At 43.5% G+C, this 19062-nt stretch overlaps 2 protein-coding genes across 2 annotated transcripts in view; both read left to right on the forward strand.

Moving 5' to 3' along the window:
• Positions 1-490, forward strand: part of USP40 (ubiquitin specific peptidase 40) — a 57417-nt gene extending 56927 nt beyond the window's left edge. Inside the window, exon 35 of the mRNA XM_062642517.1 lies at positions 253-490. The gene's annotated coding sequence lies outside the window, so the exon portion shown is untranslated. The remainder of the gene's footprint in view (positions 1-252) is intronic.
• Positions 259-18858, forward strand: TRAF3IP1 (TRAF3 interacting protein 1). The gene is made up of 8 exons (XM_062603479.1): positions 259-301; positions 2160-2271; positions 3186-3269; positions 3946-4066; positions 4216-4252; positions 5075-5151; positions 16369-16592; positions 18471-18858. Exons 1-8 carry the CDS (start codon positions 259-261, stop codon positions 18634-18636), a joined length of 864 nt encoding a protein of 287 aa, XP_062459463.1. The 3' UTR covers positions 18637-18858.
• The last annotated feature ends 204 nt before the right edge of the window (positions 18859-19062 follow it).

The following is a 19062-nucleotide window of genomic DNA, read 5'->3' on the forward strand; positions in this document are numbered from 1 at the left end:
ACTGCATGTTGCCTTTTTGTACAAGTATTTGGGAGCTGCACTTAGTGTTTGCATTTGACAGGACTTAAGGGGAAAATTCTGTCTCTGCATTCTTATTTCTCCATTTTTTTTCCAAGTTCTATATAGCTCCCAAGACATATGTTGCTAATGAGGTATTTGTATCTAGCTGCAGAGTACATGGAGCCATAGAAGCAAAATGTAGGAGGAAGAACTGAGATTTAAGCAAAAAAGCTGCATTCTTGTGTTCTTCAGGTCCAGATGCTTGACTTCACTGGGGGAGTTGATGCCATGGATGTGGAAGGTCAGAGGCTGTTTCCCAGTCCACCTGTGGCTTTCAGAGCCTCAGAGCTGTGTCAGACCTTGGCCAAGACATTTGTGTGACCTTGCACAAGTGGGAGAACTTCCATTCTTCCTTTTAATCCTTTGGACCTGTCTTGTCTAATGGAATGTATCTGTTATGGAATATAACTTTATATTCCTCTCTTTATAATTTGAATGAGGAATATCCACAGGTTCAGTATTGATTTGGATTGGCTTCTCAGGTGGCATAAGAACCAAGTATTGACTGATCTTTGTTTTCAGCTTTATTCAGTCAGACAGTGTAACACAGTAGTGCATTGATGAAACTTTATTTCCTGTAAGTTCTTCTAGAGGTGAAACTGTCACTCACATTTCATACCTTTCACAAGATGGAATGGGAAATAAGTCTGACAGTCATTGCAGATAGGTAAAAGTTGGGTGCTATTTGGAGTAATCAGAAGACAGTGGAGTAATCAGAAGGCAGTGATGAACTGCCCCTTAATGGACTTGATGATCTTAAATGATCATTTTGAGCACTGAGGCTCTGAACCTTTCCATGATGGTTTTTTGCTTTGTTGGGGCTTTTTTTCTCCTCACAAATGAGGATGTGTCAGCACACCAGTTATTCTCCCTTGGTATCCTCCATTAGGAATCCTCACTGGATTCATGGCAGCCTCTTAAATAAGAAGTGAATGTTTAAAGCTTTCTGGCAGAAGAGTGCTTTGGCCTGCCTCAGCTCTTTGCTCATAACCCCTGAAGTTATTTATGTTCCACTTTCTTTAGACATAGATACACTCAGTATAGCAAGAAGGGAGGAACAGCTGGATTTCAGGTCACTATGAAAGTGTATACCTGCATGAGGCTTGCAGGACTCCTTGCAGCTGTTGATCTTCTGTCGCCTGAGTAGCTGTTATGTTAGTGTGATGTATGTTGGGATGTCGTGAGAGCAAGTAATCAGCTGACTATAGAATCATAGAGTCTCAGACTGGTTTGGGGACCTTAAGCTCCCTGAAGGGACCTTAAAGCTCATCCAGTTCCAACCCCCTGCCATGGGCAGGGACACCTTCCACTAGAGCAGGTTGCTCCAAGCCCCTGTGTCCAACTTGGCCTTGAACACTGCCAGGGATGGGGCAGCCACAGCTTCTCTGGGCACCCTGTGCCAGCGCCTCAGCACCCTCACAGGGAAAAAAACTTCTTCCTTAGATCTAACCTGAACTTCCCCTGTTTCATTTTGATCCCATCACCCCTTGTCCTATCGCTACAGTCCCTGATGAAGAGCCCCTCTCCAGCATCCTTGTAGCCCCCTTCAGACACTGGAAGCTGCTGTGAGGTCTCCACGCAGCTTCTCTTCTCCAGGCTAAGCAGCCCCAATGTTCTCAGCCTGTCTCCATACAGGAGCTTCTCCAGCCCCTGATCATCTTCATGGCCTCCTTTCTTTATGATAGCTGTTTCTTTGAAAACAATATAAATTTATTTGACCAAGAGAATCAGCATAGAACTCTTGGTGTTGAACGGGATGGCCAGATGGATGTCAGCCAGTCCAACCCCCTGCTCAAATCAGGGTCAATGTTACCATGAAACTGTGGAAGAATTGAGACGATGCCACTTCCACAGACGAGGGAATTTCACAGTATTAAGAAAGAAATAAAGAAACAAGGCATTTTAAAATGGAGAGTTTTTTTCAGTGTCCCTTTTGAATTGCGTGCACTCCAAGATGTGGAAAACCTGGAAGTTCACAAGATACAGAACTTTATATAAGCGTAGAGGCCTTTTCTGTGCTGGATTTCATGAGCACATGGTCAAGTGTAGTGCTGATAGGATTCAAACTGCTGTCGTGAGACAAGTTAGATTTGCCTAAGCCAACGTTTTATGTTTGTTTTGTTTAATAGAAGAAGTGGAGGATGTGGCTCCTGAGAAGCCTGCAGAAAATAGTGAAGTACCTCTTGACCTTCCACCTCAGCCCATCCAAAGGTATGTTTCTATCCTTGAATCAAAGTCTGATGTGCCTGGAGGCACAGTCAGTCAGTCCAGTTGGAAGCAGCAAGGAAACTTGGAGGAGGATGTTTCTACAAGTGGTACAAAATAATAAGTGTTATCCCATGTATGGTTTCCCTTTATTCACTTTCATTTCCTTCTATAAGGAAAACTTTAACATTATGGATTTAGAAAATAAATCTGAAACAATTCATGAATTGCCTCGATGTGCTTATTAAAATATGAAAGATGTGTGGAGAGTCTAATGAGAAGAATACAGCATTACATACCTGTGTTTCATAAGTACAGTGTTATGGATAAGGTGAACTTGCCTTTTAAATCCTAATTTACTTTTCCTTTGCTCAGCAAAGGCTTTTTTAATTATATCAGGGTCTTCAAGAAACCTGGAGAGGGGCTTTGGACAAGGGCCTGTAGGGACAGGACAAGGGGAATGGCCTTAAGGTGCCAGAGGGCAGACTGAGATGAGCTCTTAGGCAGAAGCTCTTCCCTGTGAGGGTGCTGAGGCACTGGCACAGGATGCCCACAGAAGCTGTGGCTGCCCTATCCCTGGCAGTGTTGAAGGCCAGGTTGGACACAGGGGCTTGGAGCAACCTGCTCTAGTGGAAGGTGTCCCTGCCCATGGCAGGGGTTGGAACTGGATGAGCTTTAAGGTCCTTTCTGAGCCTTGGTCTTACACAAATCATAGGGGGTTTTGTTTTAGACACATTTTCTAGATTTTCCTAGACTCTAATAGGATAGCAAATGTTGTGCTATTGGGTTGTATATTAGAGATGTTTTCAGTGGGTTTATGCATTGGGTAGTTTACTCAGCTCTTATGTATCTGTTTCTTTGGATGGACATACCAGGCTTCCTTTTATACTATAAATGAAACAGCCTCTTTGCTATTTCAGGCGAATTCCCCGTCCTGGCAGTGCAAGACCAGCACCACCCAGAGTGAAACGTCCAGAAAGCGCTGAGCTCTTACCTCCAGAAAGGTAAGGAATAGGGAATGTGGGTACAGATGTTTTTAGCTCTTGTGCCACGGTTTTCTCAGATCTTCTATGTCTCACCTGCTGATGAACAGCTTTAGGATGGGTCATAGAATCCTCGAGCGGTTTGGGGTGCAAGGAACCTTAAAGCTTATTGAGTTCCAAGCCCCTGCTGTGGGCAGGGCCACCTTCCACTAGACCAAGATCATCTCTGATCATTGTTTCAGACTGGAAAATTCAAGTCCACTTTATTTGTTTGATTGTTCTGCAAATCCAATGCATTATCTACAAGTTACGGTTATTTGTCACATTTGGAAGTTCAAAACCATAACTGTTTTGCCTTTGGAAGCCCAGAAACAGACAACCTTGGAATGTTCACCTACTCTGCCGCTGGAGAAGATCTGTAAAATATGCAATGAATATTTATCTTCAAAAAAGGCTGAAACTGCCACTTGCAACTGTGGTCAAAATGGCTTACTTGATCTCTGATAAGTCACTGAAGTAGTGTGTTTAGAAGGAAAATATATTTCCTTCCATGAGTGGAGGATGGCTACCTTGGGCAGTGCTGCTTTATTTTATGGGAAGAAAGGAGGGTACTGCTGTCTCTTCTATTCTGGATAGATCTTACTAGGCTTTTGGGGCAGGTTTTAATAGGTTTTCATTTTCATTGTGTCTCCTACAGGAGTGGTAGTGGTAAAACAGTCTCAAACGTCATCATAGACCAGCAGATTTCTGATGATGATGATGACCAGTTTGTGGTGGAGGCAGCACTGCCACTGCCCGAAGTGCCACATATGGAAATGGTCTGTTCATGTTACACGTTATAGAACCTTTTTCCATCCTTTTTTGTAACTTACTTGTTTAAGTAGCTTCTAGCTGAATATTCTGGTAGAGTTGTGTATTAGACCAATGCCAACTTTGTCCAACTAAAGCTGTCTTCCTGCATGTGTAGGAGCCAGAAGTGGAGCTGGTTGAGGATCAAAAGCATGGTATGTTTGCTTTTACATATTTATATATAGATATGTATAATAAACCCATGAGTTTCAAACAAACGCTGAACACTTAGAATGCTGAATAAAGCAGCAAAATACCTCCTGACGGTAGGAGCTTGCAAGAAAAAACCCAGAAATTCAGTCAAATCAAACCCAGTCTTGTTTCCTTGTGCAGCTGGATTTACAAGTGATGTTCAGCACAGAGTTTCTATACAACTCTCATGTCAGCAGGATTAAACATTCTGCATCAAACTCAGAAATGAATGTTTCTTACAGTGTCAGGTACAGCTTGTCAGCTGTAAGGAGATGGCATTGGCTGCTCAAGGCAAGCTGTCGAAAAGCTTTTAGAAGACTTCTTAACGTTTATGCTTACTTGGGACTTCAGATCTCTGATTCAGGGGCTTCTATTATGGTTACACTGGATGTAATTGAGGCAAATACACTTATTTGCATCCAAAATCTCCTTGCAAAGGAATACCTATAAACTTTTATTTTGCGGTTCTTGAATTCCTCCAAAAAGGGGGTGCAGAGGAAAAGCCTTCGTGTTCATACAGCTCAAGGAGTTGGTTCTGGACCAAGAGTTATTCAGTAAATGATACTGATGATACAGTTCAATTTAGAGGACATTGGAGAAAATAGACCGATCGAGAAATACCTTGGAGCTCAGGAATTAAAATACGTCATGGAATGCTGTTCTTGTTGCTGGAAATTAACATTAACAAAAAGATTTAAGCAATTGGGTTCTATTTGATTGTCTGAATGTTTCAAACAACACTTTAGTGCCAACCAGTGCTGAGAAATGTACTGTTTTTTCCACAGGTGGGCTTGTAAAAAGACTCCTGGAAACAAAGAAGGATTATGAAGCATCACAGATATCCTCAAAGACGACAGAGAGGGTAAGATGGTAATGGCCTTTATAGAATTGTCAATATTAAATACTGTGATTGTGACCTTTTTCTCTGCCTCAGATGTGTTTTTTTCCCATTTATGATCAAGCTTTCCTCCTTGATGCTTTTAGTTCTCCATCAGTCTGTCAGATGTCACCCCCTCTATGTAGTGCTCTCTCTTTCTCACCTTTAATTTCTGCAGGTTGGAGGTTTGGTTTTTATTCCAGGATCTCAGGACAGTTTCTCGAGGGAGAATTTAGGCTATTTTTTTGTTTCCTACAACAAAATCTGCTCATTTCAGCCTAGATGGAGTAGGACACACTGTGCATTTGTGCAGCTGCAATATTACTGTTTCAATCTTACTTGTCCTCTAGGCAGTATCCTATAGCTCAGCAATCACTATCATTGAGGTGTTTTTAATAAAAGGCATCTCTGGTGCAATTAACCATATAAAGTAGTATTATTTCACCAAATGTTGCCCTACTATACCCCAGCATTCAGGTCTATGAATGTGGTTTGATTATGATAGTGATATGATAATCTTATGATAGATTACTATATGAAGTGATTTGATGTGAGTTGTTCCACAGTCAGTAGCTGGAAAAGGGAAGGGAGTTTATGGTTTTGTTGGTTATTCTTGTTGTTTTGATCACTTAGAAAGGGTCTACCAGTGATCACAAACCAAAAGCAAAAGGTTGAGCTGCCTCATTTAAATGTCTTCCTGTTCCAAGTGGAGAGCTCTTGGTTTTTCAACCCTGTAAAACTCATGTTACAAGAAGCAGCTGAAGGCCAAGCATTGAGATGGAGTTCTCTGATCCATTGGCCCTTTGAAAAGTTTCTCTATCACTAAACTAGTTTGATGTGCTAGTGAGGAGGCACTGAGGAATGCACTGCAGAGTTCTGCTCTAAAATGAGACAGGTACATAGTGTGTTGGAAAGGTGAGTGCTTTTCATGAACTCTTAAACGTTCAATTCCAATCACATCAGCTCATTTTGTTAATGTTAATTCAGTATTGTAGATTTTTCCTACCTGTGTTTGTTTCAGGAATGATCTGTAGTTTGGCATGCTGGTTTTGGAGGCTCAGACCTCAAGATACCAGCTTTTCACAGAGCATCAAGCCCTTTCAAATAGCCATGACAACTTGACTGCCTCTTCTGGCTTTCTGAACTGTAGTAGTTTGGCATTGAGTAATGATATTCTAATAGGTGATGAGCAAAGTGTAGAGCAGCAAGAAACTGTCCCTGAGGACTAAAACCATGGTAGACAGCAGACTGTGTTGAAAACCTGGTCTTACATAGTACTTCCATGACTTTCTGATCACCTCTACAGTCTGCAGCGAACGTGACACAAGTGTTAACTTTTAGGATTGGAATTTTGGGAGGGTAAAATCAACAATTCTCTGAAATGGAGATACTCCTGTTTGCTTTCCTGGCCAGCGGTAATGGGGTATGCTTCCATACAGACCAGCCTTTTCATTTCTTCCCCACCAAGCTGAAGAATCTGTATCAGCACCAGTGTGGCAGCAGGGCCAGGGCAGTGATTGTTGCTCTGCGCTGGGCACTGGTGAGGCCACACCTTGAATCCTGTGTTCAGCTCTGGGCCCCTCACTACAAGAGAGACAGAGGTGCTGGAGTGGGGCCAGAGAAGGGCAACGGAGCTGGTGCAGGGCCTGGAGCACAAGTGTGATGGGGAGCAGCTGAGGGACCTGGGGGGTTCAGTCTGGAGAAGAGAAGGCTCAGGGGGGGATCTTATCGCTCCCTACAACTGCCTGACAGGAGGATGGAGCCAGGAGGGGCTGGGCTCTGCTGCCAAGGAACAAGGGATGGGACAAGAGGAAATGGCCTCAAGCTGCACCAGGGGAGGTTTAGATGGAGCTGAGGAACAATTCCTTCCCCACAGGGTGCTCAGGCATTGGAACAGGCTGCCCAGGGCAGGGCTGGAGTCACCGTCCCTGCAAGTGTTCACACACCATGTAGACGAGGCCCTCAGTGCCATGGGTTAGTGATGGCCTTGGCAGTGCTGGGCAACGGTTGGACTGGATGAGCTTAAAAGTCTTTTCCAGCCTAATTGATCCTATGATTCTAAGTTGGGATGGCAGATCAGACTGTGTGGGTTATCTTCCTCTCTAAAGTTTGTGACTGAGATCCAAGTCTGCTTGCCTGGAAGACAGTTCCTTTCATGTATTGCAGGGGCTGAAGTTGATGAAGAAAAGCAATCCTCCTTAAAATAGGAAAACACCTTTAATTTCCTGCTTATAATCAATCCATTAGGGATAGTTACAGCTTTATCCAACTTTGTGACTCTCAATCCAATCCATTTATTGCAGATGTGCAGCTTGTAGTGTCTTTGTACTGATCATGAAACACCATTGCCTATTTCTAATGAGTATGTCTAATGTGACACTTTGCCTGCCTGAACAAGTTCTTTCTATAACTCATCGAAGAAGGGAAGGTCTCAAAGTTGATGCTGCTATTTGTGCAGTAGCTCTGAAGTTCATGATGTTGAGCTGGCACTCGCAAGAACAAGTTGTTCCTGCTTTTATCACTAGGTGATGCTGTTGAATCATCAGTCCCCGGGCTAAGTTTGGGGACAGGGGTAGGAGTTAATCTACTTACGTCTTCTGCCAGTGCATAATCGTGGTGTAGGCTGTGCCGTTTGCTGTTGTGGCCTGTCAGCTGGACATGAAAAGGGACAACAGGAGTGGGTTACAAAATCAAATCACATGGATTTCATCCTCAGGAAGCTTCCTGTGTTGTTTGCGCTGCATTTTCTGGGTTATATTCTGAATAACTCAAACAATTCCCTTTTAACCCCTTAGATTGTCTGGTTTTAAATGCATATGGACAATTGTGGCCTCCTACAATAACCATTCAGGCCCATTGCCTGTGTTCAGTCTGTAAAGCATTCATTCAGTCCTTGTTTGTCTTTTGTTGCATCTTTTGAAGCCCTGGTCTGTGTTAGCTGAGCTAATGGTGGAAAATAAACGTGCTGACTTCCTAGTCCATCACATGAGGACTTGCATACAGTGCTGAGCTCCTGGAATATCATCTGATCTCACATCCAAGCAGCTGGCTGCTACTGCAGGAGGTTTCTTTGTTGCTACTGCTTTCAAATGATGTTGTTAAAGTTGTTGAGATCCAGAGAGAAGTATAGTTTTCCTCAAAACAGAGGGGAAAATCAAAGCTAAAAATGATTAAAAGTGCACAGGATTGGTGATTGGCACAGGACAGATGTAGTTCAAGGAAAGATGAGCTGGAGACTTTACTGAATCCTGGGAGTTTATTTTAGAGGACAAACACTGTGATGTGAGAGACAGTAAAAGTAAAATCATAGAACCACAGCCTGGTTTGTGTTGGAAGGGACCTTAAAGCTCATCCAGTTCCAAGCCCCTGCCACGGGCAGGGACACCTTCCACTAGAGCAGGTTGCTCCAAGCCCTGTTCAACCTGGCCTTGAACACTGCCAGGGATGGGGCAGCCACAGCTTCTCTGGGCACCCTGTGCCAGTGCCTCAGCACCCTCACAGGGAAGAGCTTCTGCCTAAGAGCTCATCTCAGTCTCCCCTGTGGCAGGTTAAAGCCATTCCCCTTGTCCTGTCCCTACAGGCCCTTGTCCAAAGCCCCTCTCCAGGTTTTCTGTAGCCCCTTTAGGCACTGGAGCTGCTCTAAGGTCTCCCCTTAAGGAGCCTTCTCTTCTCCAGGCTGAACCAGCCCAGCTCTCTCAGCCTGGCTCCAGAGTAGAGCTGCTCCAGCCCTCGCAGCATACCCGTGGCCTCCTATGGACTCGCTCCAACAGCTCCACGTCTCTCTTGTGCTGTTGCCCCAAGAGCTGGATCAGGACTGCAGGGGGGAGCGTCTCCCCAGAGCACAGCAGAGGGAGGAGAATCCCCTTCCTGAGCTGCTGCTCACGCTCTGGGGGTGCAGCCCAGCACACGGCGGGGTTACTGGGCTCAAGCGCACACTGAAGCCAGGTCATGGGGAGCTTCTCCTCACCCAACACCCTCAAGTCCTTCTCCTCAGGGCTGCTCTGTATTTCCAACATGGCATTGCCTCTGGGAATGTTTCACAGAGCAGATATGCAGAGGGTAGCAGGCAGGGGTCTGGCACGCTCATGTTATCCTAGCACCTTGAGCATGTCTCATCTTTGAGGGATATTCCTAACATCACAAGGAAGGCAGTGACAAGGGTTTTTTTGTTTCAGTACTACAGAGCAACAGTTTTGGGAGGAATTGTTCTCTGGAATCTCTCTGGATAAAGGCAGCAGAAGTAATTAGAAAGAAGGAAGAGTTTCAAGTGATTTGTTCCTGCCAAGTGGTCTATGCAGGCAAGTGGAACCACGTCCTGTTATGGCGTTGGGACTGCAAGAATGGTTCCATGAACTCTGTGCAGTGTGATGTGTTCAAATGGCCATAGGGTTTGTGCCAGGTCTCACTCTGTAATCCGCTGGGAAGCAGAATCAGTCTGGGATTTGACCATTTCTCCCCAGCCTGTCAGCTCTTCTACTTAGTTTGTTTTCCATCAAACTCTCCAGAAGAAATATCTTTGCCATCAGTATGCAACTGAATTCCAACACGTCGTATGCACTGGAAAGGGAACTAGGAGTGTACTTCTGTAGTTTGGAGTAAGGTAACCAGAAATCCAGTGTAAAGCTGAAAGAACTGCTTGCTTTGGGAAATGGGGTCTGATGAAATGATGGGTGATCCTCGTGTCTGTCAGGAAGAATGTTCATCCTCCTTCATTTGGTTCAACTGTTCAATAACTACAAAATAATGACATCTTTTCCCAGTTACATTCATTAGGCTTCAAAGCCTCATTCTTCTGACATTTGGGAAAACGAAGGGGGAAAAAAGATATCCTGGAATTGCCAGCTAATACTTTCTTAAGTGCAATATTCAGCAAAACCCGTGATCAATGGATCTACTATCATTATTAATCAAGTAGATTAATCTGAGGTAGATGATCTTAGGGTCCTTTCCAACCCTGACCCTTCCCTTAGTATATGACTCTTATGAAGTAGATTAATAACAATAACTAAACTCATAACAATTAACCTGGCATCTTATTAATCAACTAGAAATTAAGTGACATTGGTGAATTAATACTTAATCCACGTAGGACACCAGTGGATTCTTGGGGCTGTTTCACACATTGAACTGCTGATGTGCAGTTGAGGAGCACTGCTGAGGAGCATTTCTTTGTGTTAAAAGCATTCCTCTGCAGCCTTTTTATGGGCTGCATTTCCCCAGCATGCATTTGCTTTTTAAGAAGGTTTAATAAAGCAAAAGGAAGCGCAAAGGCAAGAAGCCTGAGACTTTCATCATCGGGGTTTTGCATGTGCAGGAACTTAAAATAATATACACAATTTTCAGGTCAAACAAAGGGGTCATTCTGGAAATACACAAGATTCTGGTGCCTTGATTAGCTGTGTTGAGCCTCACAAATTCCTAAAAAGACTTCCTAAATGTATTTGTTTAGAATCTAGCCCTCTAATGTTAAACAGAGAATGAAACAGATGTTACATTTTGTATTCCACTTCATTTATTTCATGTGTGGAAAATGTAGGCAGGTTATTAAATAGCTGAAGCAAGCGGGATCACAGAATTCCCATCTTTGCACTCCCAAATACAGTTCATGGGCTTCAGCAAAGCAGCAGCTTTGAGGTTTCTGTGAGGAACAAGTGATATTAAATAGCTTAGCACCTGGATAATATTAACTTTAATTACAAATATGATAAATTAGGTATGTACTTCTAAGCTTAGAACAAATACAATCACTGCTGATTCTGTTTGTTTAAGTTCTTCAGGTCATTGATTTTTACATGAATCCATCAGCTGCACGACATTGTCCTCTCCAGTCAATGCAGTTAGTAACGTGTCATATTAACCAGATGTATTCCTGTGCCATGGTATCCCAGCCTGGTTTGGGTTGGAAGGGACTTTAAAGTTCATCCAGTTCCAGGTCCCTGCCACGGGCAGGGACACCTTCCACTAGAGCAGCTTGCTCCAAGCCCCTGTGTCCAGCCTGGCCTTGAACATTGCCAGGGATGGGGCATTATTGTTTAATACTTAAAATGTCCACCAACTCCCATTAAACCCCTGTGATCCGGAAGCAAGCTGTGAACACAGGAATGGGATTTTTGTCACTCTTGGGATATTCCTGGTGTCGTGGCTCCTTTGCTGTGGCCTTTGTACCCAAAAGGTTCTGTCCTGTGTGTACAGTATAAATACATCATGAGACAGCAGATGGGTATGTTGAACTGAAAGGTTCTATAAACTGCAGTCAGACAGTGATTTCCATTCCTTGGAGAGGATACAGCAGCAGTGTGGTGTAGGATACATTACAGGTGACTGTCATATTTTTCAAGGAGCTTAGCAGTGATTGTGACTTGTGTGAAAGCTGTTGTTTAACACAAGGAACAGATCTGTTGCTTTCTGAAGGGGAAAGAAGTTGCTTTTTCAAGAGAAAGGAGGTTGATGGAAGTAGAAGCAATGTGAGCAGAAAGCCAGGCAGGTCTGGCACCCATTGGTACTGAATTAATGCTATCTACTATTGTCTCTTGGCATGTGTGTGGTCAGACCTGTAGGAGTCTGCTTAGTGTGCTGAAAACCCCACCAAATACATGAGGTTTTATGAACTGACTGCTCCCCAACACTTACTGCATGTGAAGTAAAGCAGACTCGCTCTGGGGGCTGAGGTGGGGTGTTTATGTCCGTGTGAAAAGCCCAGCTCTTTTTGGAGGTATCATATGTGAACTGGGGAGAATGTTGTCCCTAAAAACCCAAGAAAAACAAGCCCTCTTTAAGGAGCTCTCCTTTTATTTGCTTTTGGTGCCTTCGAACTCGGCAGCAGGTCAGATGAACTCTGGTAAATGTAATGGTAAAGAACATTGTGTCTCCAGTTCCTTGGCCTGTTACTGAACTCGGTACCTGGCATAAGCAGAAAAGCATCCTGTTCATTTGCAATGATTTAACATTTACTGGTTTCCCTGTGTTTCTGTGAAAGAGTTTCTTATGGTGATCCCTGGTGGATAGTTACAATCTGCTTAAAATGCAGACTCTGTAAAAACCAGGCAAAGAAAACACCCTTTATGATCAAAAAATAGTTTCTACAATAAAAACCACCCCACCTTGTTGGTTTTACATTGAACGGATCAAAATGACTTGTCCAAAATGAAGTTTCTGTGCTGTCCTGTAGAAGGAGGTAGGGGGGAAATGGTACAGCTCCATAAAACTGTGATTACTTGGGTCTGTTTTCATAGTGGGATATAACAGAATACTTAAAAGGGGCTGTAGAAACTCGCAAGTGGTTCATGGATGGTTGTTCTAATGTGATTCATATAGAAACGCTGTTAATTACAAAATGGAAGCAAAGGAGGAGCTCTATCAAAGTAAGCAAATACTGCTTCAAACAAAGATAGCTTTCAAACAGTGAGGATTAAAAATCATCTTTTATAACTCTTTTAGCTTAGTAGATGGCAGGCATTTCAGATGCCCTCAAAAGCCCAGCTATCAGACATGATATTTCTATGCTGTCATACATGTTTCTATGATGTCTGTCTTGTGAATAATCCATGTTTAGGAGCTGTGCACACTGCAGTAGTTACACCAATTGCTTTAGGCAGGGTGAATTCAACCCAAGTAAATGCTGGTGGTTTCTGGAGCCCTGTTGATGATTTCCCCTTTAGTGATGAAGAAGAAAATTCCTGCTTTTTCCTTGCTTAGGTCCCTGCCTCTGAGTCCACGTCGTGTTCTGTTCACATTGAGGTAATGGGAAAGGCAGACTTTTTCCCAGGAATCCAAAATAAACATTTATCTTGGTGCCTTATGAAAAACACAGAGGAAAGGAAGCGTGTTGGGCCTACAGAAGTGATGGAGTCTTTTATATAGGGATAATTTATTGATTCTTGGGCTTTTGTGAAAGGAGGGTTCAGTGAGGTGTATGGCCTCATTAAATAGGCTGGAACAATTCTGATTCTGGCTTTTTTTTCCTTAAGACTGAATATATCCTGTTACATGTTTGTGCAAAAGGAGCAAAGGTGGCATTCAGGACTCTTACCACCCACGTTGCCTGTTGTAATAAACCATCTGCCATGAAGTCTTAATGATTTGCAAGAGTGTCCCATGTAGACACTGGAAGTGTGAAACTGAAAGCACATAGTATGCCCCCTGCCTCCCCTGTTAGGTGCTTGTAACCATCAATAGCTGGCAGTGCTTGAGTGCTTCACTGGGGTAATTCTTTCTCCTGAGCTCAGGATCTTGGCATCTTGGGAGTGCAAGTGTTAGTGACTTGATGGTGAGGGACAGCAACATGGCAGTTGAGTTACTATACCCTCCAGGTACAAGGCAATTTCTCATGGGAGCTTGATATTTAAGTACTTCCTCTTTAGAAAGATAGAGATACACTAAAAACTTCTTGCATGTTCTTACTTTGCTATCATATAGTATGTGTTTGAAAGGGTTTTTAACAAGGCTTTGCTTCCTTGGGTGACATGGTCTAGTGTGAGGTGTCCCTGTCCATGGCAGGGGGTTGGAACGGGGTGATCTTAATGTCCTTTCCAACCCAAACCATGTTATGATGATGATTCTCTGATGCCGATGATATACCTGTTTAAGTCTGAATAGTATTTAATGGATTTGTAGTGGTAGTGTTTCAGTACTCAAAATGACTTTGGATGGGATAATATTTTGTCCTGTTTATGTCAGGTTTGAAGAATTGAACTACACAAAGGGACACAAATGATTTTTTAATATTTACTAATATATTTCAAGGGCATCCTCCTTATTCATAGCAAATATTCCATGGTGGTTTATTATTACCCTTATTACAAGGGGTGATGGGTTTAAACTGAAACAGGGGAAGTTTGGGTTAGATATAAGGCAGAAGTTCTTCCCTGCGAGGGTGCTGAGGCGCTGGCACAGGGTGCCCAGAGAAGCTGTGGCTGCCCCATCTCTGGCAGTGTTGAAGGCCAGGTTGGACACAGGGGCTTGGAGCAACCTGCTCTAGTGGAAGGTGTCCCTGCCTGTGGCAGGGGGTTGGAGCTGGTTGAGCTTTAAGGTCCCTTCCAACACAAACCAGTCTGGGATTCTATGGATCTGTTCATACATCTTCACTAGCTGCAGCAAGGCAGGGGGACAAAAGAATATTTCCAGAGACAAACTCATCCACCTGAGGTGTGTGCTGAGACCTGGTAAATGGCTGGTTGCAGGACCCTGTGATCTGTGCCTTCAGGGGCACCTGGGCAAAACCCCTCTTCTCTGCAAAATCAACAGGGAGGAAAGCTGGACAATGCTGATGTGAACACCACTGGCCAAGAGAGGAGACCTGGGGAGAAGATCCGCTCAACTCTATGTATCTGTGCTCAGAACAGGGCTGCTTATCTGTTGTCGAGGGATGAAATGGGTCCTGAAACAGCACTTTCATCTTTGCCTTGTAAAGGATGATAAACACATGGATGACTCCAGAAAGTATCTGAATACCATGTTTTATGTCATGGAGTATAATGAAACACCTGCTTCTGTGACAGAGGTATGGATCGAATGAGAAGGAATTAAGAGGAGTGTTATTTTTAACAGTTTAGCCAGCACTCAGGAATTGACTTAGGAAGTGAAGGTCACAAGTTCAGCAGCATTTGTCACTTCAGCCTGGTTCCTAATTAAACAACTTTTAACATTATAAAGTTGCAGTATACTCACAAGTGCCACAGTTTTCATGCACTGTGTGTGTGGTAAAACACAGGCATCAGATGGGAGTAAATCTCAGCCTTCCAATCTTTAGAAGTATTTTTCTTTATATATATATAAGAAAAAAAAAATATATATGAGTTCATCAGTGAGCCAAGGGCTGCTGAAATATGTTTGGCGATAATCCCTGTTGCCTCCAAACACAGCTGAACAAACAGCCCACAGCTCACACAGGGAGACAGGCCAATTGGGTAGGAGGGCAGGAGGGGACAGCGTGGTGGATTCGGTGTCCCAGCATGAGGAGAAGCACACTGCCACCTCTGTGTGGATATAGCCACTAGGAACTGGGCTCAGGAACTGGTTGGTCCTGTGGGTGGGGTGGTAGAGAAAGACCTCTATAGTTTTCCAGCATATATTAAATGACTAAAATGATTTTAAATAAACTTAAAGCTTTGTGTGTCTTAAAAACTCCCTCAGTTTGGGAATTTGACCCGTAGGGTTATTGGAAAGAAAGAAAAATTAGGTTGTTTTTTCTTGATGGGGGATCAAAATCCAGCAGTCTGTTCTTTAAAGGCATTTGTTGCTTTCAGGGAGGGCTTTCCTGGAATCAGATTATTACAGCGTATTAGTAATGTGGCATCACTTTGCTCTTTTTATGGCATTCTTTTGCTCTTCGTGACTTTGCCACTTTAAGAGACTCTTTCTCTGTATTTAATGTGTAGTAAGCTGGAAGCTTCAGGAGATTGACCACAGAGACTCTGCTGGCTGCACATGAGGAAAGCATGCACAAGACCAGATTATTTCTGAGTAGTGGAGTTTGGTGAGGCCACTTCTGCAACCTGAGTGATTTTACAACCACTGTTAGCAGAAGCACAAGGCATGGAATAACCACCATCTATTATAGCTGTGCAGCATGAAGTGCTATTCTTATGACCAGCATTAGGAGCTGGAAATCCAGATACAGAAGTTGAGCAAGAGAAGCATCTTGAAGGGACTGACTTGGAAAACTTGAAGGAGGTTGTGCCCTTCAGCATCAGCTGTAGCTCCCAAGGAGCAGCAAAACACTGTGGCAACCAGGTCCAATGAACACTGATGGTGCAGTAGGCTAAAACATGATCTGGAGTGACGTGGTAACAGGTCAGACAGAGCCTTGGGTGATATGGTCTAGTGTGAGGAGTCCCTGCCCATGGCAGAGAGTTGGAACTATATGATCCTAAGGTCCTTTCCAACCCAAACCAGTCTGGGATTCTATGATAAACCATGGCTGAATGCAAAGAAGGTTTCCCCTCCTACACCCATTGCCTTGGGAAAGATCATGCTGAGAATGAGAACATCAATGAGGTCATTGAATGGGATCAAATACTAATTTTACTTCGATGCACTTGTGGTCTGAAAAGCAGTTTTTCTATTGCTGATGCTCTTGCATACTTCTGTAGCAGTGCTCTGCAGTGGTGACTTGGATATTTCATGCTTTCTGCTCCTCTCTTTTTCTGTTTCTCCTTAGTTTTCTTTAGTTTTGATGCTTTTCTCCTTCATCCTTTCCTTTAGGAGAAGCCCTTTGTGTCAGAAGCAGCCAGGAAAAGAGAGAGAGACTTGGTAGCCAAAGAAATTGAGAAGTTTCAGGTCTCTATTCAGACTCTGTGCAGGAGTGCTCTGACGCTTGGCAGGATCATGGATTACATCCAGGAAGATATGGATGCCATGAAGAACGAGTTGCAGATGTGGCGGCAGGAGAACAGGCAGCACGCAGAAACTCTACAGAAGGAGCAGAGGTGAGTGTGGGCAGGGAAAGGTTCATTTATCTCTTGAGACAGATTTCTGGGGTTGGGAAGAGTTTAACTCATTTTTAAAAGCAGATTTGTCATCAGTCATTTCTGTGGATTGGACTTGAAGCGTTCAGGTCTTTTCAGCTCAATTTATCATGATGGACATGGCAGCAGAGATGCAAATGTGTGATAGGAGAGGGCTTGATTTGTTTGCTGCTTCTCACAAATAAAGGAGCAGTGAGGGAAGAGCAAAGTAGATTTGGAATGGGACTAAGAGTGGATTCCTAAATCACAACCTGCTGTCTCTGTGCCATTGAATTCAGGGTGTTCTGCAGTGGTGTTAATAACAGTTGTCATCTGTGCAAGGTTGAAAGGACAGCACTGGAAAGCTAGGAGAGTGAAGGGGATGTGCATGATAGAAACAAGGAGGTCAAGCCTCAAACCAGTTTCTTTGGCCTTTGTCTCACCAACGTGTCTTTATGCTCCTTGAAACCAGAATATTCTCTCCAGCTGTGTGTCCTCTGATCTTGAACATGAACTAGGTAGTGATGATCTTGGATTCACAAGCATCCTAGATTTGCTGTTCCCTGAATCAGTGTGCTTCACTCATGCATGAATGGGTGGCATTCTTAGCTAAGTCCTATCTTGGTAGGTAGCAATGTGTTAAATGTTGGAATTTACAGCAGCTGGCTTAGTCCACTGCCTGGGGTGGGAACTAAGGCCTTCCTTCACGTATAAAGTATAATGATGTTAATTCCTTGCACTTCCATAGCACCTTCTGTCCCAAACCTTTGACAGGCTTTAAAACCCTGGTTGGGTTCTGAATGCAGCACTGCTGCAAAGAGGAAGGGAACAGTGTTTGGCTTTATTTTATAGTTGGAGAAACTGAGGCATTGACTCACCTTTGCAGCGCACCTAGTGATGTGTCCTATGGATCCTCATCAGACCAGTGGAGTGCTAAGGCATGTCCACTCCTTCAGGAAAGAATGAGCATCAGATGTGAAGAAGACAATGCTTTCCATGTACAGTGCAGTTTGGATGCTTGTCTTTTTCTTTGTTCCTGTGAAAGATAATTGACAAATCCCATTGGAGAATAGTGCAATTTCTAGCAGTGCTTTTTGTGGTTTATGCTAATGTGGTGGAAAAAAGGGGAAAGCTAAATGATTTTGGGATGTGGACTTTATCTGGGGCTCAAAGTGACTGGGTAGTTCAGAATGAGAGCAGACCAGTTTGGTCTGTCATTTTTCTGCCTGTTCAGCATTCTTGGAAGATGAGCAAAGCATTATAGAAGTGGGCACATTGGTTGTAAAGCCAAAGAGCCCCATTCACTTAAAATGTATCAGTGTCCTTGTTTATTAGCATAGGATTTATTACATTTCCTGTTAGTGTGGAATTACCTGCCCTTGTCAGCAGCTAGTGATGGGTTGGTTTTCATATAGAATCATAGAATCACAGAGTGATTTGGGTTGGAAAGGACCTTAAAGCTTATCCAGTTCCAACCTCTGCCACAGAGAGGGACACCTTCCACTAGAGCAGATTTCTCCAAGCCCCGTCCAACCTGGCCTTGAACACTGCCAGGGATGGGGCAGCCACAGCTTCTCTGCCTAGAGTGGGATGCAATAATGGCAAAGAGCCTTAGCAGAAGAGCTGGATTAGCTAAGAAATGGCTGTTTAGTGTTCAGTTGCAGGTGATCTCTCTTGAACAGTCTTCTCTGGGTTGTTAGTTTTGCCTTTGTGCTTCTTACTCTGAAAGTTATTTCAGAAGGTGTGGGCACAACTTAAATCCTTTGCAGACTTTCAGGTACTGTATGTGCTTTCTTGGAAGCTTAAGTAACTAGAGTTAACACGTTTTCACTCACATTATGCTCTTTGTGTCTCTTTCAGCATCACAGACAGCGCTGTTGAACCATTAAAAGCTGATCTGGCTGAACTGGACCAGTTGATTAAAGACCAGCAAGACAAGATATGTGCTGTAAAAGCTAATATTATAAAGAATGAAGAGAAAATCCGGAGGATGGTTCTTAACATAAACCTGTCTTCCAAAAGGTGAAGAACTGGAATTGACTGACATTGCTACCAAATAAAAACCAAATAGCAGAAAAAATGAAGATATCTGTTGTTGAGATATAAAATGTTTAGGGACCCAAAGCCTAAAACTTGTATAAAAGCCCATTATTGCATTGATCTTTAGAAGTTGATATTACTTGGGATAGAATGATATTCATTTGAATGCTCAAGTTGTAGAGCTATTAAAATAACTTGTTTGTTTAAATGTGAACTGCTGTTACTCACCAGGTCCTCACAGCCCTTTTTCCCCTCCCTGGCCTGTTGAGCACAGTTTCTGAGCCACTTCTCTTTCCATCTCCTTTTCATTGCCACTGAGGTTCCTGTTGAACGCGCTGTCATGATACCAATTTTGCCCCCTTAAAAAGTCATGAAATCATAACCTCATAGAATACCACGTTGGAAGGGACCT

This window comes from Pezoporus occidentalis, unplaced genomic scaffold (assembly GCF_034315485.1).
Source record: "Pezoporus occidentalis ecotype Australia unplaced genomic scaffold, CSIRO_AGI_Poc_V1 ctg118, whole genome shotgun sequence".
Taxonomy (NCBI): domain Eukaryota; kingdom Metazoa; phylum Chordata; class Aves; order Psittaciformes; family Psittacidae; genus Pezoporus; species Pezoporus occidentalis.

Bases quoted from the DNA above. Each gene is read 5' to 3' on its own strand.
- TRAF3IP1 (XM_062603479.1), top strand. From the start codon at position 259: ATGCTTGACTTCACTGGGGGAGTTGATGCCATGGATGTGGAAG. The intron at 3,270-3,945 runs GTAAGGAATAGG...TGTCTCCTACAG, and splicing joins GAGCTCTTACCTCCAGAAAG to GAGTGGTAGTGGTAAAACAG. The intron at 5,152-16,368 runs GTAAGATGGTAA...CCTTTCCTTTAG, and splicing joins CCTCAAAGACGACAGAGAGG to GAGAAGCCCTTTGTGTCAGA.